Below are 21,836 nucleotides of genomic sequence, written 5' to 3'. Positions count from 1 at the left end.
TTCAAAGGCAAAGTGAATGAGGTTTTGCTTTTGTACCATGGTTTTAAGGGTATACTGATCTAGTCCTTTGCTTGGATACAAGAGAGTGTTTTGTTTTGATTTGTTTTGTTTTTGTTTTTAAGTCCTCTTTTGAACTGTGTATCGAGTAGCTCAGTGGGGCAGAAGTGACCATCTGACATCTGAAGTATTTCTTACTTGTAGTGTGCTCTGTCAAGGAAAAGGAAGGTGGAGTAAGACCAGCATGCTAACTTTTCTCTACACATCAATTAGGGGTGAACTTCTACTCATTTGAGTAAATATATCCATAACTAGTTCACTAGTTTTGCTTCCTGCAGATAGCCACAGCATTTTAAAACAAAACAAAACACCAGTCTGTAAGAGACCTCAAGGTACTTGACAGCAGCTATGGGGAACTCCTGGATAGACATTCGAGCTTTTAAGGAACTGATAATTCATGGCAATACAGATATTGAATAATCATGTCTGTGTTCCCTATAATATTTGTTGCAGTAGTGCCTTCCTGCCACAGTTATGTATTGGGATCCTGTTATGCTAACCTTATATAGAAAAATGAAAAAATAGTCCCCATATAAGTCAGAGGCTAATGTAAAACACTCAGGCTAGCAGGGCATAATGTAACAATAAAGCTGACACTGCTTAGGCAAAATAAATAGTCGTCACCACATATTGGTTATCTAACAACTCTAAAGGTTTATTTTGTAAGATACAGAGCAGAGGGATGTCAATAAAAAGGGATTTTAGGGAGGATAATGAAGTGGTTTTGCAGATGTCTATGGGAAGCTCATTTGCTGGAGGAAGGAAAGGGGGAGCAGCATAGAATAATGTGAGGGAGTGCTTGTTGGAAAATCTTAAGAGTAAGCAGTGAATTCTGGCACTAGTAAAGCAAAGCTAGGATTTGGTCAATTGACTAGTTAAGAGATCTGTCATAGGTGTTGCTTTGCTTTATGCAGCATGCAAGATGTGTTTAAGAACATAATTATCAAGGCCATGAAAGGGTGGCAGTTGTCAAGAGACTGAACAGTAAGATCTTGGAAAGCATTTCAGTTATACAGATTGAAACGCCAGGATCTAAAAATATTCTGCAAAAGAAATGTATTAAAGATGACCTTCTTTTTGAAGCTCTAAAGGGAGGAGGGACACAGGCATTGATTTTGTGATAGTATTGTTCCCAGGGTTGAGGGAGGAGGTGGTCTGAGTCTGGGTCCTTCTCCAGCCAGGCTGTTCTTGGGCTGAGAACTGCACGTAGGAGGCAACAGATAGCCAGGTGTTTGATTTGGGCAGAAGATACACAGGTAGCAGTGGGAGAGCCTGGAGTCCTTGTGGTGCATGTATCAGTTCTGTCATGCTCATGAACGGTAACCACAGTGTATGGACAGGAAAAAACTAGTCTCCTGCAGAAACCTTGCAGAGCGTAAGAATGGAAATAAGGAGAATGTTTCCAATGAAATATTGGTAGAGTTATTACAAGCTAAGGAAGAAAACAATCTCATTGCTAACCAGGTTTTTCTTGCTGCTAAATGTTGACAGTATAATATTTATACTATATATTTGAATATATGCTTTTAATGGTTTTATATTTTTAATGGTTTCATTAGTCTGACTTTTGTATTTCAAATGACTTAATTCTTCCTTTTGATTGACCAGACGTTAAAAGTAAACAGGAGCTTTTGTTTCCCTTTCCTGGTTTAATTTTGGAAGAAGAAACCATTCATAGTTTTGACTATTATTTAGGGATACGATTGATTCTCTTGACAGAAGACTGGGGTAGTGCTACTGCTGTTTGGTTGTTTGTGCAGAAACCTCCCGAGAGTGAAATGAGTTTATTCTCCCTTTCCCTCAAGCAGTGTACGGGCAGGCAGCAGCCTCAGCCTTGTCATAGTCTGCCATAGCCGTTCTTCATCTCCTGCGTGTGGCTGCTGAGCTGCTAAATGAAGATAATGGATCCCACAACCTTCTTCATAAACAAGTGCTACATGCCAGTGCACTTGGGGCCCTGTTGGCACCCTTGTCTACAGCAAATGGGATTTCCTAGAGGCCTAGCAATTGCTCTGTTTATATTCCCTGATTCGGGTTACCTTGTATTGAAAAGCCTTGGAGGTATTCTAGCTCTTCTCCCTGAGGTGAATGTCTCTCTGAAACACCACAACACGGCATCGCGGTGCGTGTGCAGTCAATTAAACCCAGTGCGTTTCCTGACCCTGCTAAAATTACAGCATGATTAGTCACTGAACAATAGCAGAGGGAGAGGCTGCCAACTTCTGAAAATGATGAGGAAAATCACTGTGTACAACTCCTTGCTGAAGTTATTCTGGTAATTGGATTTTTGTTTGTTGGGAATTTATTATCCCTGTAATGGGGGGTGAGGAGAGGAGAGGATGGGAAGAGCACCTACACAGTTTTGCTTGCCTCTCTCTGCTCCTGCCCTTGCTTTAATGAGTTTGTTCCCTAAGCTTTTTTTCATATAAGTTGCTTCATAGATGTTGAAAGACCACTTACATGACTAATGACTGTGGGAATGGGCTGCTGTTCCTATATTGGCATGGTTACAAGGATTGCTCAGTAAGGATAAATGAAGTGGGGAAGCACTGGGGGAAAAGGCCAAGGAGAGGGCTCCATTTGCAACTGTCTTCTTGAGTATCCCCTTTGCTGTGATAAAAACGTAACTTTTACTGTGCACTGGGGTAGCCTACTGCTGGAAGGGTGCTAAACCTGTGATGAACACCAAAATTGTTTTAGTTACAATGACTGTGATGTTTCAGAATATACTAACCAACTGGCTTGGGAATTCATCCTTAAAAACTAAATGTTAAGGTAACCAGTTATTATTATACAGTATAAAAATATTGTGCTAAATGGCTAAGCAGTTACTAGGACAACAAGGGGGAGTTTGCCAAAGATTTTTAAACACTGTAAGCAAATGGAAGAAACCTTGAGCTTAAATAGCCCATCTGGCCGTCCTCAGCTTTCCCAAGAGAGCTGCACTAAACTTCTGCCACATATATTGTGCCCTGATGATAGACGTAGCCCATGGCAAGGAGACTGAGCTAGGAAAGCAAATGGGCTTCTGTGGAAAATACACAGGGGAGGACTGCATCCTGCCCATGGTGGCAGCGCGGGGGCGAGGCCTGCTCCGAGAGCTGCTGCGCTGGGCCCAGCAGGGCCCGGCAGCCTTCCGATGCTGGCTGGGCTTCCCAGCTTTCATGTGGGCTCTTGCTCTTTGCCAAATAGACCTTTGACCTGAAGTTGACAGCTTTTATCACATTTTAAAGCTGCATAGTTGGCCAACTTGCCACAGTAAATCTTGTGCGTTTTGTGGTTCTTATTTTTGTGTTTGTTCAGCTAATGCAGAGACAGCAGCTCTATGCCACACTGCATCTGGTTATTCAAAAAACAAATGGCAAAACCTTTTTTTTAAAAAATATTTTAAAAGCAACTTTAGGCCAGTAGTTCTGGGTGGCCCACAGAGCCGTTTCTGAAAAACCTGCTTCGTGTTTGTTACGGTCTAGGAGACCCCCACCCCTCCTCCATAGGAGCCAGAACTGACCATAAGATGAAAGGGAGAGATCTGTGTGTTAGTATGTGTGTGTCTTTGTCTGAGGGCAGAGATGCTGGCTGCCATGTAATTACTTTTCTCATTTGCTCCTGCAAATTATTTGCCAAACGTTCTGTGGAAAGATAATGTATTCATTCAAGAAAAGTTTTGTGGGTTGTAGTTGTGTTTTTTCTTCCTTATGACTGTGAGAGGCATTTCATATCTTTTCAGAATGGTTCAAACCACGCACCTATAAAACTGGTGTTTGAATGTATTACTGCATCACTCAGAAATAACTGCAGAAATAAAAAAGACACAGTAACTTACATTCTTCCATCCAAAGCACTCTTAGAAATAAAATAGCATTTCAAAGTTTTGCAATTTAAAATATTTTTCAGCTGTATTTTGGCTCTGGGTTTTGTTATAATAAAAAATAACATCTGTTTTCCAATTTTAAATTAAATTTAAAACATGTTTTTCTCATTAGTACTGTTTATCTGTACTATCTGCTAAACTTGGATGTCAACTCTTCTGCTGAAGTAATCTGATTTTAGTTCACAGGATTAGTAGCATCTATCAACAACCACAGAGCTTTAGTGCTAATAGCAAATACAAGAAAAATGTTTACAGTCATTATCACACATTAAGTTTAAACTTCATTTTTTCACTCCTACTGCTGTCGGACATACTTCACATCTCTTACTCTGAGGCTTAAGTGGTGTGCTTTTTTAGTAACTTTTGCAATTGAAGCATTTAAATATTTTTCCTTCTGACATGTTATAGCTAGGAATTTTTTTTTTTTTTTTGGTTTGTTTAAAAAACTTATATAGCTCACAAATGCCCTATAAGGGCTGTGCTAAGCATGCAGTCCTGCCTGCATTACTTGCTGTTTGGATTTGCAAGAACTGTCACTTTTCCCAATGAGTTGTGTAAGATGTGGTTGTTGAGTTGTGTTGGGCACACCAGAATATTGGTGAATCTGTATCACCTGGCCCCCTGTTGGCTTTCATCCTTCCTTGCCTCTTTTGCTCATCTGCATCTTTTTCTTCCAAGATCTCAGTGCTAAGCAGGTTTCAGTGGCAAGGGAGGCTGCAAACAGCTCGTGTGCTTTGATGCGAGTTCCTTGCTCACTGGTGCTCTCCTGCTGTATGAGTTCAATAGGTTGCCTCATTACAGACTTTCTGGTGGCTTACAGAGCTTCACCCTGTGTATCCATATGTCTCAGCTGGTGGCTGTGTCAATCCTGGGTTATAACCAGCAAGGGCAAAACAGCTGAAAGGGGGTTGCTGCCCTTTTAGTGGAACGGCTTCTCAGGTTAGATATTAAACAAGAGACCCATCTGTCTATTTTTGGTGGCTCATGAGGGGGATGTGAGAGGAGAGAGAGGTGAAGGCAGTAATTCAGTCTCTGGGCTAAATTCAATCTTCAGTCTCTCTTCTAAGAGAGGTACTTTTTTCCCTTGTGTCATGCCTGATAGACTCTATCAAAAAAGTAGTTTTACGGCCCAAGGCTGTCTATGATCGATTAGTGAATCCTAATGGCTTCACAGGAAGGCTAAGCATTTTTGAAAAGAGTGTTATGGCTTTTTTTTATTATTATTATTGTTTTGTTGAGGCACTGAGGTTCAGGGATAAGAGGTCGAAGATAAGAGGACAATGCTTGAAGGCAGCAGGAGAAACGGAGCCCATGGGTTCAGTGAGGGGAGATATCATCTCTCAGGACAAGGCTCAAAGTTACTGTTTGACAAAAAAATGAAAGGGAAGAAACCCTGATTGCTATCTGATCCTAGGTGTCTGCAGATTCCTGTCTAACTTTTAAGTTTCTGTCAAAGCAGGGTGTTTTTTTTGTTTGTTTGTTTGTTTGTTTTGTTTTGTTTTGTTTTTCAGTAATGAAACATGGGGCATAGGAACGATGAATTATCACTTTCCCTGTATTAACATATTGCAGAGCTGATGACAACCAGATCATTCAGCATATGGGAAATATTACCAATATGCCATATCCTTATGATATAATCGCATGATGGAAGTTATTCTCTGATACTGTGTTTTAGTAATTCACATAATTTTTCATTTCAGGCAGCAGTTTTACAACATCATCAGGAATATATGCGGGAAATAATTCACTCACAAATTCTACTGGATTTAATAGTTCACAGCAGGTAAATTTGTACATATGACTGGAGGAAACTTTGACAAACTTAGAATTCTCATCCACTGAAAAAACATAGCTCTTAAATAGCTTTCTGGAAAGCTATTTTCTCAAGTTAAATTAATGTTTATAAATGTTTTTCTTCAAAATGTCAACTTACAGTATAGAACTAATTATCTGGGTTTGATGTCCTTATTCACACATCTTCAGTAGTTTGTCTAATAAGCTATTTGTATGAGAAGACATACTAAATTATTTGTAATTTAGATATAGTTTTACTGCTTTGCAGTTTTAGGTCCTATAGCATCCAGTCTAGGAAGCATACGTGCTGAAAGCCTGACATGTGTTTGTAGTTATATTTTGGAATTTATACTAAAAAGTAGCAAAACTTTGATAGACTATTCAGTTGCGTATTTTTGTCTTGCAGGAATATCCCTCTTATCCCAGTTTTGGCCAGGGTCAATATGCACAGTATTATAATAGCTCACCGTATCCCTCGCATTACATGACAAACAGCAACACCAGCCCGACAACACCCTCCACAAATGCAACATACCAGCTACAAGAACCACCATCTGGCATCACCAGTCAAGCGGTTACAGATCCTGCAGCAGGTAATTACACGGATTTTATGGTCCCTATGAGGCACATTTTTGTAAGTTGAAAGGGGGTTGAATTGGATTTTTTTTTCTGTATAGTCATAGTCGGCTTTTTTTTGTTGTTGTTGTTATTATTTCTTAATCCTCAGCCTGTGACACATCTTGCACAGATTCTAACAGAACACAGACTAAAGAGAAATGGGGATCAGTAAAAGTTTAAGTCTTTTACAAAATACAAGTTTTTATATCTATTTGTAAAATGTTTGTGTTAAAAAAATTGCAGGATATAGGAAAGACTTTACACTAAACCAGAACCTGCTGCTTTTAAGCTCTGTATTCATTAAGATAAAATCCTTTGATTTTCCCAAAGACTGAAATTGAGAGGCCTTCAGACCACAGCCTGAGTGTCCACTTGAAAGGGAGCTTTTGTATTTTTCACTTTCAGAGGACATAATAATGCTTGTAATAGGTAGTTGAAATTGCACAAGTGTTTCCATTTTAAGTAAAGATTTTCAGTGGCTTGTCCCTTTTCCCAGTTGTTTTACCTTTCTTGACAGAATTTGGCAGTCGTTTACTGGTGGAGGCATTTTTTGAACATGTATGCCAAACTGCTCCAGCTGTTTTTGGAAATGAGAGGTGAAAAATACTTTTCCCATTATTTAAAAAAAAAAAATACATTTTTTAACAGTTCAAGCACGTCAGTAGTTAGTAGATGGCAGTAGTTTCAAATCTGTCACAGAGAAGGTCCAAGTTTGCAGATGTATTTCTCAGTAATGTGGTGTGTTTCTCAGCTGTGGAAAAGCACCTATGATTTGGCAATGCTACCAAGAGCTTTTATTTTGGAGGTTTTGTGGGGAATATTGTTTTCAGTTTTCTTGATCTACTTTATAAGACCAGTCTTGCATGTGCAATGTCAGCTTCAATATAATTTCCTTTAGTTTTTCTGTATGGGTGTGTATGTGAAGAAAATGCATGCAGTGTTGTACCTTTTCTCACATTTTCTGAAAATAAGTAGGGAAGAAAATACAGTCAGGGCACACAAGATCCCACATGTGTGCATCAACATATTTGAGAAGGGAATCTTTTTAAATATATGAAAGCATATTGGTGTCTGTAGCTTTCAAATATACAGATGTATAGTGGAATCTGCATAATGATTCTGGTTTTCACTTTGCTTTTAAGTATTTAGATTTGTTTTCTTGTGGTTTTATTTGTTGTTTTCTTTTTTTTTTTTTTTTTTTTCTTTTTAACTTGGAAGCAATAAATTTTTCTTACCTTGAAAAATAAACATGATTAAGCTTTAGCTTTTATCAAGATACTTCTATTGAATCATTGCATTATCTGGGTTGGGGTTCTTGCAAGATCTTCAACTTTAAAAAACAAGCAAACAAACAAACAAAAAACTATTTGATATTTCCTAAAAGCAGATATGTATGGAGAGAGGAGGTGTATTATTCCCAAGCTCAAATTTAGTGGTTTAGTCAAAGTCTTTCTATTAGTTTTCTGTGCTCCATACTCCTAGACAGGATTTTTCTATCACTTTCCTTTTCGAAAGGCTTTCTTTTCTGCCTCAGGTCTGCTACATTGCTTTTAAGGAGGTTTTGTCTGAAAATTTGGAAGAAGATGATGGGTTTTACCATGGATGTATCAAGCTTATGGTTCCACGTGCATTCATGGGATGTCCTGTCACTGCTCTGCTTAGACATAGCCATTGCTTAGTCATGTGCACATCTACTCTGATATTGCTGGGAATGCCTTCTCTTTCCTTTTATATTACTGATGCAATAATTCCCAAAACGAAGTTCCTTCAAATGGTTTGCAAGTAACAAGTCTTAAAGTAACTGATTTATCCATTGTCTTTATGTATTTTGCTGAGGCATTTAAGTTACTCAGGGGAGAGACATCAGCACCTCTAGAGAAATATTTAAAGATTTGTTTAACTATAATCTTCATCCAGAGGCACCAAAGTCTCTCCAATGGTATGAGAGCAGCTTAGAGTGGCTGACCCTAATATAGCTTAGTGCTGGTTTCCTATATTAAAATTAGGTAGGATCATTTCACTGTCTCACAAACCCTGAACCCTGGTAGAAGCAGCGACCAGTCAGTGTATCTAGTGTTGTGTCTGACATCTTCCCTTGGATAATATTAATTTTTACTTTCTTCTTGCTTAGGCTTATCACACAGCCTCTGCTGAGCTCATACAGAGTATGTCTGGGAGATAAAACGACGAAGTGAAAGTGAAGAGGGAACAGCATGGGAGAAGGGAATTCTAGTTGAGTGGCACAAGTGAAAGGCATATTAGAAAGAAAAAAAAAATCACAGAACAAATGAGCAAAATAACCAAATTTAATATAAATAAATAAATGAAATGGACAAATATATTACAATTAGTCATTTTTCTGTAGAATATTTTACATCTGGTCAAGTTGGACTGCTGCGTTTCTGCTGTGATTGGAGTGCCATATGTAAGGGATAGTAGGGAGCAGTGCAGAGCCATCGTGTTAGGCTGCTATACCCCTTATTAGGATGGGCAGCAGCTGCTGAATTGCAGCTGTTCTTTGTGGATGTTGACAGCCCTAGACATCTTGTGTATTAAATATACATATATATGTAATCTGTGCAGTTCTGAAATATGCCAGGACAAGCACAGAACAGCCTTCAGACTTCACAGAAGCAACAGAATCATTTGACAGACATAGGGGTTTCCCATGAATTTTCACCAGTAAGTGAAACACAGTAGTTTGGTAACAAACAATGTGAAAAGAGAAATTATGAGCTCTAGACATTTTTAATAGAGTTTTGCAGACTCAGAAAGCACCGATATTTTGACTTAAAATGTATTTAATTCTTTTTTCAAATATAAAATAATCATTTTATGGTTTTCCATAGTCCTTAGTTAAATATGCAGTTTTTCTCATTCGATCCAGGACATCCAGGGATGCTTGCAAAAAAATAAGAGATTTGTCATGCTCGGTATTTCTTCTTTCTCTTCCCTTTGTGGATCTGAAAAAATTCTTGTACATCAGTCACTAAACCTCTTGATTACACAAAGGTTGATAGTTCCTGTCTCTGTAAATCATACATATAAATTAATGTTATTTTATTGGGAACTTGGGAAAGCTGTAATTTTGCTAGTGAAATAATCAGAAAATTATTAAACAAAACAATAAAGTTTATTATGCTATTTAACATTTTTAATATATATTTCAGATTTCATTGGAAATTTTATTTTAATTCAAAAGTAAGAATCTTTAAAGGTTTGTGGCTTTCTTCACTTGTAAAATTCTAACTTTCACTTTACAGTAGAAAATGCTTTTCATCAGAGTAACAGTAGAATATTAAGTTCATTCAGGGAGGAGTTTTAAATCCCTATGTGAAGAAATTATCCCAGGTATGAACTGCAAATTGCTAGCACATAAAAGAAGTAATAATAACTGAAATTATAAAAATAGTACAAGTACAATGAGCAATAATTCACTATCCCTTCCAGTACTCAAATTCATTAAAGTAGGTTCAGAGCAAACAAAAGGAAGTATTTCTTTGTCCTGCATATAGGTAAGCTGTGCAGCTCCTTCCTGCAGGATATTCTTGATGTGAAAATTTTATGCTGGCTCAAGCATTGTCAATCTTAGAAAAGCCCGAAGATTAGACACAGATACCAACTTTGTTTCAGGAGATTCTTGACAGAAAAAAATGTCTGTAGACAGTGGATGAGGGCATGTGTCTGGCCTTTTTACATTCTCTTAACTGGATTCTTGATATTGAAATTTATCCTGGACTAGTAGGCATTTTGCACCAATCCATGATGCCTGACCCAATGTTTTCAAATTTGTTTCCTCTCAAAGAGGAATGACCAAAGAGGAATGTGTATTTATAACAGTTAATGTAAAAATTGCCTACTTTTTCTAAAGCTTTAATAATTTTCTCTTGCAGTATTTCAACTCCATCACCGTAGCTGGTAACAGAAATTTCTTGACTTGTGCAAATTTTGGTTTAGAGATGCAGACAACAAATCTGATTTTATCCTTTTGTTTCATAAGAAGCTGTATTTATGATTTATTACATAATATTTCTTATTTCTCACTAAGAGAGGGCTGCACTGTTCTTTAGATCTGATCTCTCAGTTTTCTTGGTTTCTGCAATATCTGCAATAAGTCTGTTTACAATATTACTGGAAGGTGGAAGGTTTTGTGCTGTTTTGTTTTGTTTTGTTTTGTTTTGTTTTGGTGTGTGGTGGTTTTTTTGTTGTTATTGGTTTTGGTTTTGGTTTTGGTTTTGGAGGTGAGGGGGAGGAGGGAGAGAGGGATCCAGATTATTCATGTACTTCGTGTACATGAATTCATGTATTCATGTACAGATTGAAAACCCCACAATTTCTTTGCTAATCAAAAATTGTTCTTAGCCATGGGTCACGATTTTGCTTTAAGGGCCAAACTTCTTTTTCCTTGAACTCTATATCCCAAAAGAATATAGTGCATATAGTATTGTGAAAGGGAAAGTACCTTTACAGTTTCTCCTAAGTTTCATAACAATAAATTAAAGATAAGAAAATGGAACAGAGCAAAGATACTTTACAAGCAACTTTTCACTACTATCTGTGCAGAAATATATAGTACTTATTCACAGTATATTACTGGTGTTCTATTTACACTTTTTCATAAATAAAAGTAAAGAGTAAATCTGGAGTATATATTTACATAGGAAGGAAACAATGAAACTTCTGTAAAAACTGAAATGAGATTGGATACAGTAATAAATAGTAAAGTACAACACTGGTTTTGCTTTTCTGATATTGGTTGTTCTGTTTTTTACATTGACAATTTATAACTTTTAACTCTTGCATTGCATTCAACAGTATATAACCTGACTAATCATCACAATATAAAAACTTAATGCACCTTTCAGTATATATTTCTAATAGATAAATAGGATTATTATTTTTTTTTTTTTGGTAGGATTAAAAGTAATAATTATTTCAAATCATTTAAAACCATACATAATGACTAAGGAAGAAATTGAGAGAGGTACTACCTGCCCATTATAGGCGTCTTTTCTTTCCTTCAGCACTGTAAATTGGAGAGAAAGCTCCAGACCACTGCAGGGGTTGTTAAGACAGTTGTTATTGCACATAGTCATACATAATGCCTACTGCTATTTATACTAAATACTGTTATTATTTTTTTTAATTATTTTGAATAATTTTGAGGCTTGGCTACCCAAGCCTCAGAATAAATAGTCCTTTTTGCCTATAGGTCTAATAGCTTTTTTATCAACAGACTATTTAGGATTTCTGTCAAACTTATAATAGTATGCTAATAGTCTTCAATAGACAAACTAGATTCATTTTTCACATGGAGAAGATTTTGGCTTTTGGTCAAAACAGCATTAGAGATTCTTCGTGTAATATCATTAGCAGGCATTGTTGTATTTATTGCAATACCTTCTTAGTGCTTTTACTTACAACTAATGTAGTAGTCATATTTATATAGAAAGTAAATAAAATAAAATAAAATAAAATAAAATAAAATAAAATAAAATAAAATAAAATAAAATAAATGCATTGTTCAGTTTTTGTTTGGTTTTATGTAAGAGCGTAAAGGAAGAACTTGATATAGTGCTTATGAAATCTTTTTTAGCTTTATAGAAAAGTCAGAAAATCATAGCATGAGACTGACACTGAAACAATCTGTATCTTATATTTTTATTTTAGTATGCAGGAGTTGAAATAATGCTTGCCTGAGAATTTAAGATATTTATTCAAAATTAAATATAAAATTTGAGGGAAATCTGGACGTAATGTAAATGGAAAATATTTACATATACCTACTTGCAGAGACATTTGGCTATACTAGCTATCCTAGACCCATCTTGTTTGTATAATTTACATTGTGACATGAGATAGGATTACTTTGATAATGGGGACTTACTCATTTTTGCATACTCTTGAAGTGTAGTAGGGAAAGTCTGATGAAATTTGCAATGCTTTTGTCAATAAATCTACCTACAGACTCACCAGTGAGAAATACTTAAATAAGTACTTTAGAGTAATTATGAGATTTTGAGATTTCTGGGACAGATAGTTTTCCCCAGATTTGTCATTTGATATTATTCCTGTTTAGTGAAATCAATAGTAAGAAAATACAGCAATTACTTATGGGGAATTTCTGTAACAAATGAAAAGAAGCACAAAATAGTGTGTTGCAAATGTGACTCTGTGACTCTATAGTCTATTAATAAGTAATGGAAGCATTCTAATTTATGGGGTGATGGGAAATATTCTTGTGTGACATAAAACCATCAAAATTGCATACAGTGCTGTGTGGCACGGAAGTATACGCTTGTGACACTGCATGTCAAGTTGCAATAATATGGTTCCTTGTGGCGTAGTTGATATTCTACTGTAGTATGATTCATGTATTTCAGGTAGAGCAGAATGAAAATATATTTTATTTTTCAGAGTTATGTGTTGTTTTTGTCTTGCTTGGGAAAGGAGATAGACACTTACAGAATCTGCGTTTATGACGTTAGTTGTTTTCTTTTTGTTGTGTTTTGTTTGTTCATTTGGTTTTTTACTGTATAGAGAAGTCAAGATTGAGTCTTTTACACTTGGTCAAAGTCAAAGTTTGGGGAGAGAATTCAGAGTGTGGGAAGCAGGAACAAGCTGTAACACTGGTACAGAAAACCTGGAACAGAGTGCAGAGAGATCTAAAATTATATGTGTCAATTAATGGGTGCAGAATAACTGTTGATACCATATCAAAATAATGTTTTGAAGGTGTATGTAGCACACAGAATGTAGTCATTGAGACAGTTGGATCAACCGTCCCTGTACCCTACCTGCCACAGTGGCTGTAAGCAGACAGCCTGAGAGCCATGAGGACAGACAAAGTTTGTATAGGTTTTATCCTCAGCGCTTTTCTAGCTTCCAGATATTTTTCATCTCAGGGGATTTCCAAAACTGCCATTATTTGTATGTTTAGGATGTGACTACATTAGCATTTTAATTTGGAGCAGGAGTCTTTTCTGAAGAGAAGAGCTTTGGCTTAGCAGAGCAGTCCTGGCACTGCACCAGACAAAACTGACCTGAATGTTGTCCTGCATCACTTAAATCCTCCATCCCCTAACGAGGGTCCTCAGGGCACCGGGCTGGGCCTAGCCTGGAATGATGTCCCAGAAACAGACTGTGTGGCCTCAGGGTTGCTGTCACCACCCATTTGGTCCCACAGACCCAACTGCACTACCTGCTAATGCAGGCATGGCTGTAGCACCCCTCCATGTGTCTCTTCCAAGGGTATCTCCAGGCTCCTCCTGAACCCTTGTAGTCTTTTGGGAGCAAGGCATTTTCTGGGAAAAGGTGCCACAAATCTCCTAGCTGTGGTCTGAACTCCTCCTTCTTTTGTTTAACCTGATTTCTAACAGCTCCCTTTGGTGACCTTGTACTCTGAATTTTGGGGCAGGCAGTGAAGAGCAGATCCTCTCCCACTCACGGTTCTATAGGGCTCTGGGTTTTCTCCTGCACCTCCCTGTGTTTGTGGTGCCCAAGAACAGGATAAAATTAAATTAAGTGCTTTAAAAACATAGTAATTTCCCTTAGCTAATATTACAATATGTTACTATGTAGTCAGCTGAGGCTGAACAAATTAAATACTCATATCAGGGAATGTAGAATAATAGGCATAACAGTAATATGTACTGTGGCTATACAGCTTGATTTCAGTAAGGCTTTCACTGCCCTGACAACTAGACCTTTTCACTTAACAATCTTAAAAGCAAACTAGGATAAAGCAATCTAGCCAAAACTACAGCAGAATGATATAAAGCTGTTTAGGAAACCATGTCAAGAGAGAAGCCAGTAAGAGCTCGCTGTTAAAATAGAAGGATGGCTACAGCAGCATTCCTCAGTGTCTGTGTTGGGCCCAGTACCAGACCGCATTTTCATTAATCATTTAGATGACGGAACAGAATGTGTTTGCCTATTAAATATGTAGATGACACCATGCTGAGAGGGGCTGTGAGTTCTTTGGAGACAGGAGGAGAACTCAAAAAATGGAGATGTGATCTGAATAGGAGCAGGTGTGAGGTATACATTTAGGCAGGAATGATGAACTGCACAAATGTGGGATAGGGAATGTTGGCAGCTCCTTCCAGGCCCTACCTTTCCCCACAGACCGCTCTCAGTACTCCAAATACTAGTGGCACACTGAGTACCCTCAGCCGCTGTTGTTTTTCTTGCTCCAGAATTTGTCAGGGCTTGGCCTCGTCAAGGCTCAGAGCTCAGCTGGATACTGAATTCTCTAATTGGCTTTCCTTATGAGGACCTGCAAGTGACCATTGGCCAGTGAGCTGGTAACCCAGCCACGCAAACTGAGGCTGCATAGTCAACTAGCCTTAATCCAAAGAATACATGCTATGGTTTCCCTTTACATACATGAGCAACTTTCTCACACACACTGTCACGTTTTCACCCATTGGTTACTGCCATCTGTCGCGCTGCTGTAGCAGAATGGTTGCAGTGGCTGTCTCATAAGTAGGTGCATAAGTGGGTGATTATTAGCAGTGTTGTGTGTTCAGTTCATGTGTAGTATTTGGCCAAATCTTCGAGAAATAACCAGTTAAGTGTCACAGAAGTTGATCTGAGGATGGTGAAATTAACATTTATTAAAAATATCACAGGAAATGTAAACTGTCCCCTGTTAAGTAGAGTCCAGGAAAGGGTAGCCTGTGAGACACAGAAGCACAACTTTGCTCTACTTTTCTTTGGATTGCTGTGTCCACTCTGGAGAGATAATAGAACAATAATTAGAGACTAGAAAAGAGGACCATCAGGGAACAACAAAGGGGATATGGGAACAATGTTCAAATACACACAGATTCAATAAAGGAAAGAGTTTTTCTCTGTTTTCCCAGAGGTTCAATTGCTGTAAAGGAATGCTAAAGTTATATTATTTGTCATGGCATGGCTATCAAAACAGCAGAGCAGATTGCCTGGAGAGATCTGTAAGAACAAGAGAAGCACATCTCTGTTGGGAACAATGCAGGTACAGTAGGTCCAAAAAAAGGCGGGCTACTGGTTGGTATCCTACCAACCTTAGGATACCCAGGTGGGGTTGGGAGCCTTTCTGTCAGGTTAGGATCTGGCCCTTTCAGACAAATGCCTTGCATCTGTAAAGGGAACATGAAAATGAATCTTCACCCAAAATTGCAGCCAAGTGTTTGAAATCTTGAATGCAGTATACACACATGAATATGTTTCTGTGAAAGTGGAAAGCTGTAAGGCTCCTATAGATAGACTACCTCCCCTGCACTCACTGTGCTCTGCTCTGCACATTTTTTCACTAGTTTTTATTTGTCATGAAGTTTTGTTTATAATTTTTCCATGCTACCCATTCCTTTTTTTTATCTAATATTATTATCACTATCCCAAGTTTAATAATTTGAATTTTTTAGGCATATCATGTATGTGAGAAGAATTTAATAAACTGGGATCTAAAGTTACACTCCTAAAAATATTGTTAGAGGCCAAGAGCATCCCTAATTTTAATTACTCAATAGGAAATGCAATTTCTCATTACATCTGAACTTTAGAGCACATATATAAAGTATTACTGGGCAATATACCTGTTGAACAAATTCTATTCTTTTTGTTTGTTTGTTTGTTTTTAAATTATCAAAAGCCTTAAGGAAAAAGAAAAGCAAAAGAAAGAAAACAATGCAAAAAAAAAAGCTTTGAAATAAGTTATAACCCAGAAAAATAATGTATAGCAGACAAAAAACTCACTTAAGTTTAAAATGTTGGGAAATTTTCTTCTAGTTGAATTATTTTGATTTCTTATTCATGTCTTAGTACAGTAGGTGAGAGCAATCAACACTCAATATATTAATCTAAATAATTTTGAAGTGTTCATTTTCATGGAAAAAAAAATAATTATTGGAATGTACATGGTATTCTAAGATTCAGTTTCTGCTTTTAAATATGTAGACAGCTGTGTCAACTTTTTTGTCATTAAGCACATACATAGAATCACTCTTCAGTATAGGTTGAGTGTCTTTTGAAGACTTTTATCTTGTGTTGAATACTAAGTTGTTACTCAGCTTTGTTTAACATAGTCTGAGAGACTTAATTAAAAATATAATACAAAATAGGTAATATATATGAATTTTAGTTAAGTGTAGTTTTGAAGGTTGAACATGAGAACTTCGAGACCTCTTTCCGTAATTGAGCACAAGCAAACATTATTATTTTGAGTAATTGTGAGTATGTGGTGTTACACAGATGTCCAGAGTCTCCTCCTTAATCTAACCTTTGACCTCAACAGGATGTTTTTTTTAGGAAAAAGGATCACTTGTGTGAGAATTATACCTGTCTGTTCAAAGTAGAATGCCATGGCTTAGGTTGATTGAAAAGTAAATAATATTAACAAACAAATATACACTTCTACTGAACTCTGAATAGTAGTTAATGCTGAGAAATCAAAATTTTAAATATATCATATGTTGAAAATTCTAACTACCTTCACAGAAATATATTTTTATTTTCATTTTGAAAAAAAAAAAAAAGCCATCAAAATAAAATAAAGTTTTTCTGAATTTAAGGATGCAAAACAAAGTTATGAAAAAGAGATTTTAAAATGTGTTGTTGCTTTTCTGAGAGGCATTATATGAGAAAGGAAGGATAATTTAGGTTGTCTGATTTCTTAATGTTCAAGCACTTCACTGTTTCTGTCTCTGTGGATGTTAAGAATAGCAAAACATCTTACAATTGGCATGTTTTCAGGAAAATATTTTTCTTCTAACATAAGTAAATCATTGTTATTTTCTTACCTGTTAAATGACAGTAAACATTTTCTGAAGCATAGTGTACAATAAGGTTCTTGAATATACTCATTGAAAAAGTACAGTATTGATAAGCCTTTGAAGACTACTTGAAATTTTATCTCCATGGTTTATGCATGTTTTCATTGAACATGCCCTAAGAAAATAATAAAATTGCATGCTATATTTAGAAATAATTCTATTCATAAGATTCAAATATAGTCATCTAAAGCTAAAGTGACAAGCAATTTAAAATATTTTTAAACATTTACATTTCACTTTTTACATGTTAATTCTTTTAGACATGCACTTTTTTTTTTCTACCAGTCATCATGATGATCATCTTAAAGCATGTTTGAAAACTTAGAATTGAATTAATATGAAGCTATATGATATATACATATATAATATGAAGCCTTAAAATTATTATTATTTTAGAGCATGATCTTCTGTAAAGAAGAATGGTCTTCTTTTATGATTTGAAGGAATTAAAATTTTTTGGACTTACTCTTTTTATTTGTTTACTGAAATAAATTATTCTCTCTTTATTCTTATATATAACCTGTATTTGATCAAATTAATTTATGTAGTACTGCCATTTGCAGTTGTAATCGTTTTAATGAGTCCTAACTAAAATGATTACAACTGCAAATGGCAGTACTACATAAATTAGTTAGAACTCTTGCGAACATCTTGGTTTTAGTGTCACATCTCTAAAGCAAGTTGAACATTTTGAAGTTTAAACTAAAAGGTAAAAAGTTTGTTTCTTTAATACAGCAGAATACAGTACAATCCATAGTCCATCAACACCTATTAAAGATTCGGATTCAGATAGATTGCGTCGTAGTTCAGATGGAAAATCACGTGGACGTGGCAGAAGAAACAATAATCCTTCACCACCACCAGATTCTGACCTAGAGGTATATTTTATTATATATTTTTGACGTTATATCTTTTTTATCATTATTTTGCAGAGTTTGCAGAGAGAAATACCATTTACAAATGAAAAATAAAGTGGCAGTGGAGCCCTTATTTTCTTTCCTTTTTTTTTTTCCCCCAATACTTTTGTAGTTTTTATTCTAAATAAATTTCTTCATGAAGAGCATCTACTTTCTCTGAAAAATATTGGGCTTTTCTTTTTCCTTTTGATTAAATAATAATAATAATAATTAAGAAGAAGAAGAAGAAATAATAATAAGAAAGCTTCTCCCATGTCAATGCTTCTCTTTGGGCAGGAGACACTTTTAGCACAATAGCGGTTTTTATTCTTTCATGCTATGTTCACATTCCCTTCAGTGGCCATACTTTATGTTGAGAACACATCTCCAATGACACACCACAGCTATGAGTGTCCACACTGCATTACTTATCCCTTCCAAAAGCTTAACCCATTTGTCATCATGGGAAATACAATCTCACTAAGACTTTAAATACTTGTATTTGAACACTTTATTTTTCATTAAAACATCATTTTGTGTGTGGTCAGAGGACAGATTTAAAGCACATATTTTCCACTGGCTGTAAGCAAAATAATTATTTACTGATGCCTCAAATTCTTACGCATGCAACATCTGAATTCACAATTTTTATTCTTCAGGTGCATAAATTCCATTAAAAATGAAAGTAGATTAAGGGGATGTAACTGCTTAGCAACAATTTACTAGTTTACTTTCATGTTAGACAACATTTTCAAGAGTAGTTATATGAACTTTGCTTTGTAAGACTTACAGAAATACAGAATTCAAATGTAAAAGATTTAATTTTCAGAGGCTTCTCTTCACTTATTTCAGTTTCTATCTCACATCTGGCTTTAAAACAATATATTGTACAATCTCATTTTCTGTGTGTATTTGACAATGACTATAATTTTATTCTAATGGAATAATTTGATATAATAGCAATTGTAGTAAAAAGCTAACAGATTGTATTACCCTTCTCTGGAAAAAAGATGCTAGCTCTGAAAATAAATGGCAAGGAAACCATGGTTTTAATATATAACCATTTCAATACAATTTTCTCATTTGTGCGCTTACTGATTCAAATTTTAACTTTCCATTTCAAGTATCAGCTTCACAGAGGAACACATTGATTTGATTCTCTTTTTACAGAGAGTATTCATTTGGGATTTGGATGAGACAATCATCATTTTCCATTCCTTGCTTACAGGGTCCTATGCTAACAGATATGGAAGGGTAAGTGTCAAGAAACTAATGGAAATTTTCAGTAATATTTACTGTTATGGTTGGTATGCAGAAAGCACAAGAACATTCGTTTACTTTTCAGGGACAAACCACTACTGGTGTTTAAAGATGTAAAAATTCAAGGAGTAAATTTATTTCAAGGAGTAATTTTTCTTTCATACTTTGCATTTACTCAGGTTTTATCTTCATCAAAAAAATTAAACAGCATTCTTTTAATTTGTACTTTAATTGTACTTTGACCACTTTAGGTTTTGTTTGTAGGTATGGAGTTTGAGAAACCTGTTGATATCTTCCAAATCTGCAAAGAGTTAATTCCTCCGAGATAGTGAAGAACTTCCACAAGTGAGCTCTAAAATAACATTTTAACCAGAGGAAGAATACTTCTGGATACAGATGGATTAGTCTAAAATATTTTAACTCAGCTTTTTTTTTTTTTTTTTTTTTTTTTTTAATTTTAATCTATGTATTGACTGATGTTTTTGAAAGTCTGCTTATGAGTCAAATCTTTCTATTATGCACAGTCTATAAATCATACCTGAACTTATGAATATGCCTGCAGACTGTGGGTTTCCTAGGTAATTCTCAGAAGAGAAACATGGTCTTAGGTGAATAAGAACAATTTATGACGGAATGCCCTAGTGAGATCAGACTTCGTTTTTCCAGGATTGTATTGAAAGCTAATGTCTCAGCTTGTGCTAGAATCTGTTTTATGCCCTTTCATGCTCACCTCAAGTGAGGTATAACAAGAATGAGTTTTTTTCTTTTTCTTTTTTTTTTTCTTGGTTATTTTTTTTGTTAATCTTCAAAAATTATCATATGAAGAATAACTGGTCTGGCTTTGTGTAATCACATTGTCTTCTTGTAAAACTTGTATTTGTCATTAAAAGGTTTTATTCTATAGATACCTGAGTGAAGGACAAAGCTACTTCTGATTCAGTCCAGTCTCTCTCTGGTTTGGGTTCTTAATTCCTTCTAATAGCTTTTTGCATTATGAAAATCTAAAGCAGTATTTCTTTGTAAGCCTTTTTGCTTGTTCAGGTGGTGTGGTATATTTTCAGAAGTGTTATCTGTAATAGCAGCCTGCCTGCTTGAGGAAAATAATTAATTTTTTTTCATTATGTACATTAAAAGCACTCTTCGTTTCTTGGGTTTCTTAGGTTAGTTAAAAAGACACTAGAACTTAAGATCTTTTGAAAATTATTCTATCAATACATGTAAACAGAAGTATTATAGACTATTAAACATTTACAAAAAGTTGTTTTCCATTCCTCAGCCTTTCTATGAGTGTATGTCAAACTCCTTCTAAAACCAGCTTTTGTATGGCACTGCAAAATCACCAAATCTGTGACAGTTCAAAAAGAGAACAAATCCCAGTGTTCTCAAAATAAATAAATAAATAAATAAATAAATACATGCTGAAAAAGGCTAAATACTCCTTGCTGAGAAGTACTTGTGTGAGCATATTTTTCCTATTTCTTTCATTAATTGGATCATGAACATAAACACCTTTTTTGCTGGATACTTGAGGCTGAGGAAAGCTTTTGGTATTTAGCTGTAAGGACACATAGATATGCATGCTGCAAAGAGAGGGGTGCCTTCTGATGGCAGTTCTGTCACTGTTGACACTGTTTTCTTGAGATGTAGCCATTACGTGGCCACCTCTCGCTGCATGGTGTATGGCAGAATAGTAGTTACACATCTCTAAAAGACAGCTGTCTTTTTGCTGTACTTCTTGCTATACTACAGCACATATATACACATAACAAGGAACTACAGGATATCATCTCTGCTAAAAACAGAAACAAAGTTTGATGTTTAGAAGGTTTATGGCATTAGTGTTTATGCTAAGAATTAATGCATTATGCACTGTGGATAAACATTATAACTTTTTGGTGAAGGGCAGCCATGTGCATGTCCTTGACTTCTAGAGATAGTTATGCAAGCTTCATTTTTATGTTGCTTTATTTTCTTAAAGTTTCATTCATATCATGGCTTCTCTTGGCTTACTGACTGTCATATAAGAGTTAAAGTTAATTTGCAGCAGTGTGAGGTGCACATTTTTAGAGCGTTTCCTACTGATTTCTGGCCCTTAAAATCAAAACTCCAGGGAAAAAATTTAATGTTTTCACAATTTAACCTCACCCCTTAAATGTTTCTGCACTGTGGTGAGGGCTAGAAATGCTCTTTTAAAAATTAAATCTAAGCTTCTCACATAATTATTAAAATACAAAAGCTGGAACTTCAAACAAACAAAAATATCCTAATTAAATAGGGGATTTGGCAGCTTGGCACTCAGCTCTTCTCATAATGCCTGAGTGAGTTTCATGGTGAATGACTATGAATGATGAGCAGCCCAGTTGCTGAAGGGATAGGTTTTCTTTTCCTTATTCTCTTCCTCATTCCTCATAACATCTTGGTTATGCCACCCTTTTCTCTATATAGCCTTTTTCATCTCTATTTATCACCTGCTCTCCTTCTGCTGCTATTGTGCTCTGATTTCTCCCTGCCTTTGTCCTTCAG

General features: G+C 35.8%; 1 protein-coding gene across 1 annotated transcript in view; it reads left to right on the top strand.

Moving 5' to 3' along the window:
* EYA1 (EYA transcriptional coactivator and phosphatase 1) overlaps positions 1-21,836 on the top strand; it is a 163,599-nt gene that overhangs the window by 100,872 nt on the left and 40,891 nt on the right. The window contains exons 9-12 of the mRNA XM_082753848.1: positions 5,632-5,714; positions 6,132-6,318; positions 17,893-18,035; positions 19,224-19,307. Coding sequence (XP_082609974.1) covers positions 5,632-5,714; positions 6,132-6,318; positions 17,893-18,035; positions 19,224-19,307 — 497 coding nt within the window. The remainder of the gene's footprint in view (positions 1-5,631; positions 5,715-6,131; positions 6,319-17,892; positions 18,036-19,223; positions 19,308-21,836) is intronic.

Source organism: Aythya marila (genome assembly GCF_965140915.1).
Source record: "Aythya marila genome assembly, chromosome: 2".
In the NCBI taxonomy this organism is placed as follows: Eukaryota; Metazoa; Chordata; class Aves; order Anseriformes; family Anatidae; genus Aythya; species Aythya marila.
Note: the sequence above shows the minus strand (reverse complement) of the source record. Positions and strands in the feature narration are given on the sequence as shown.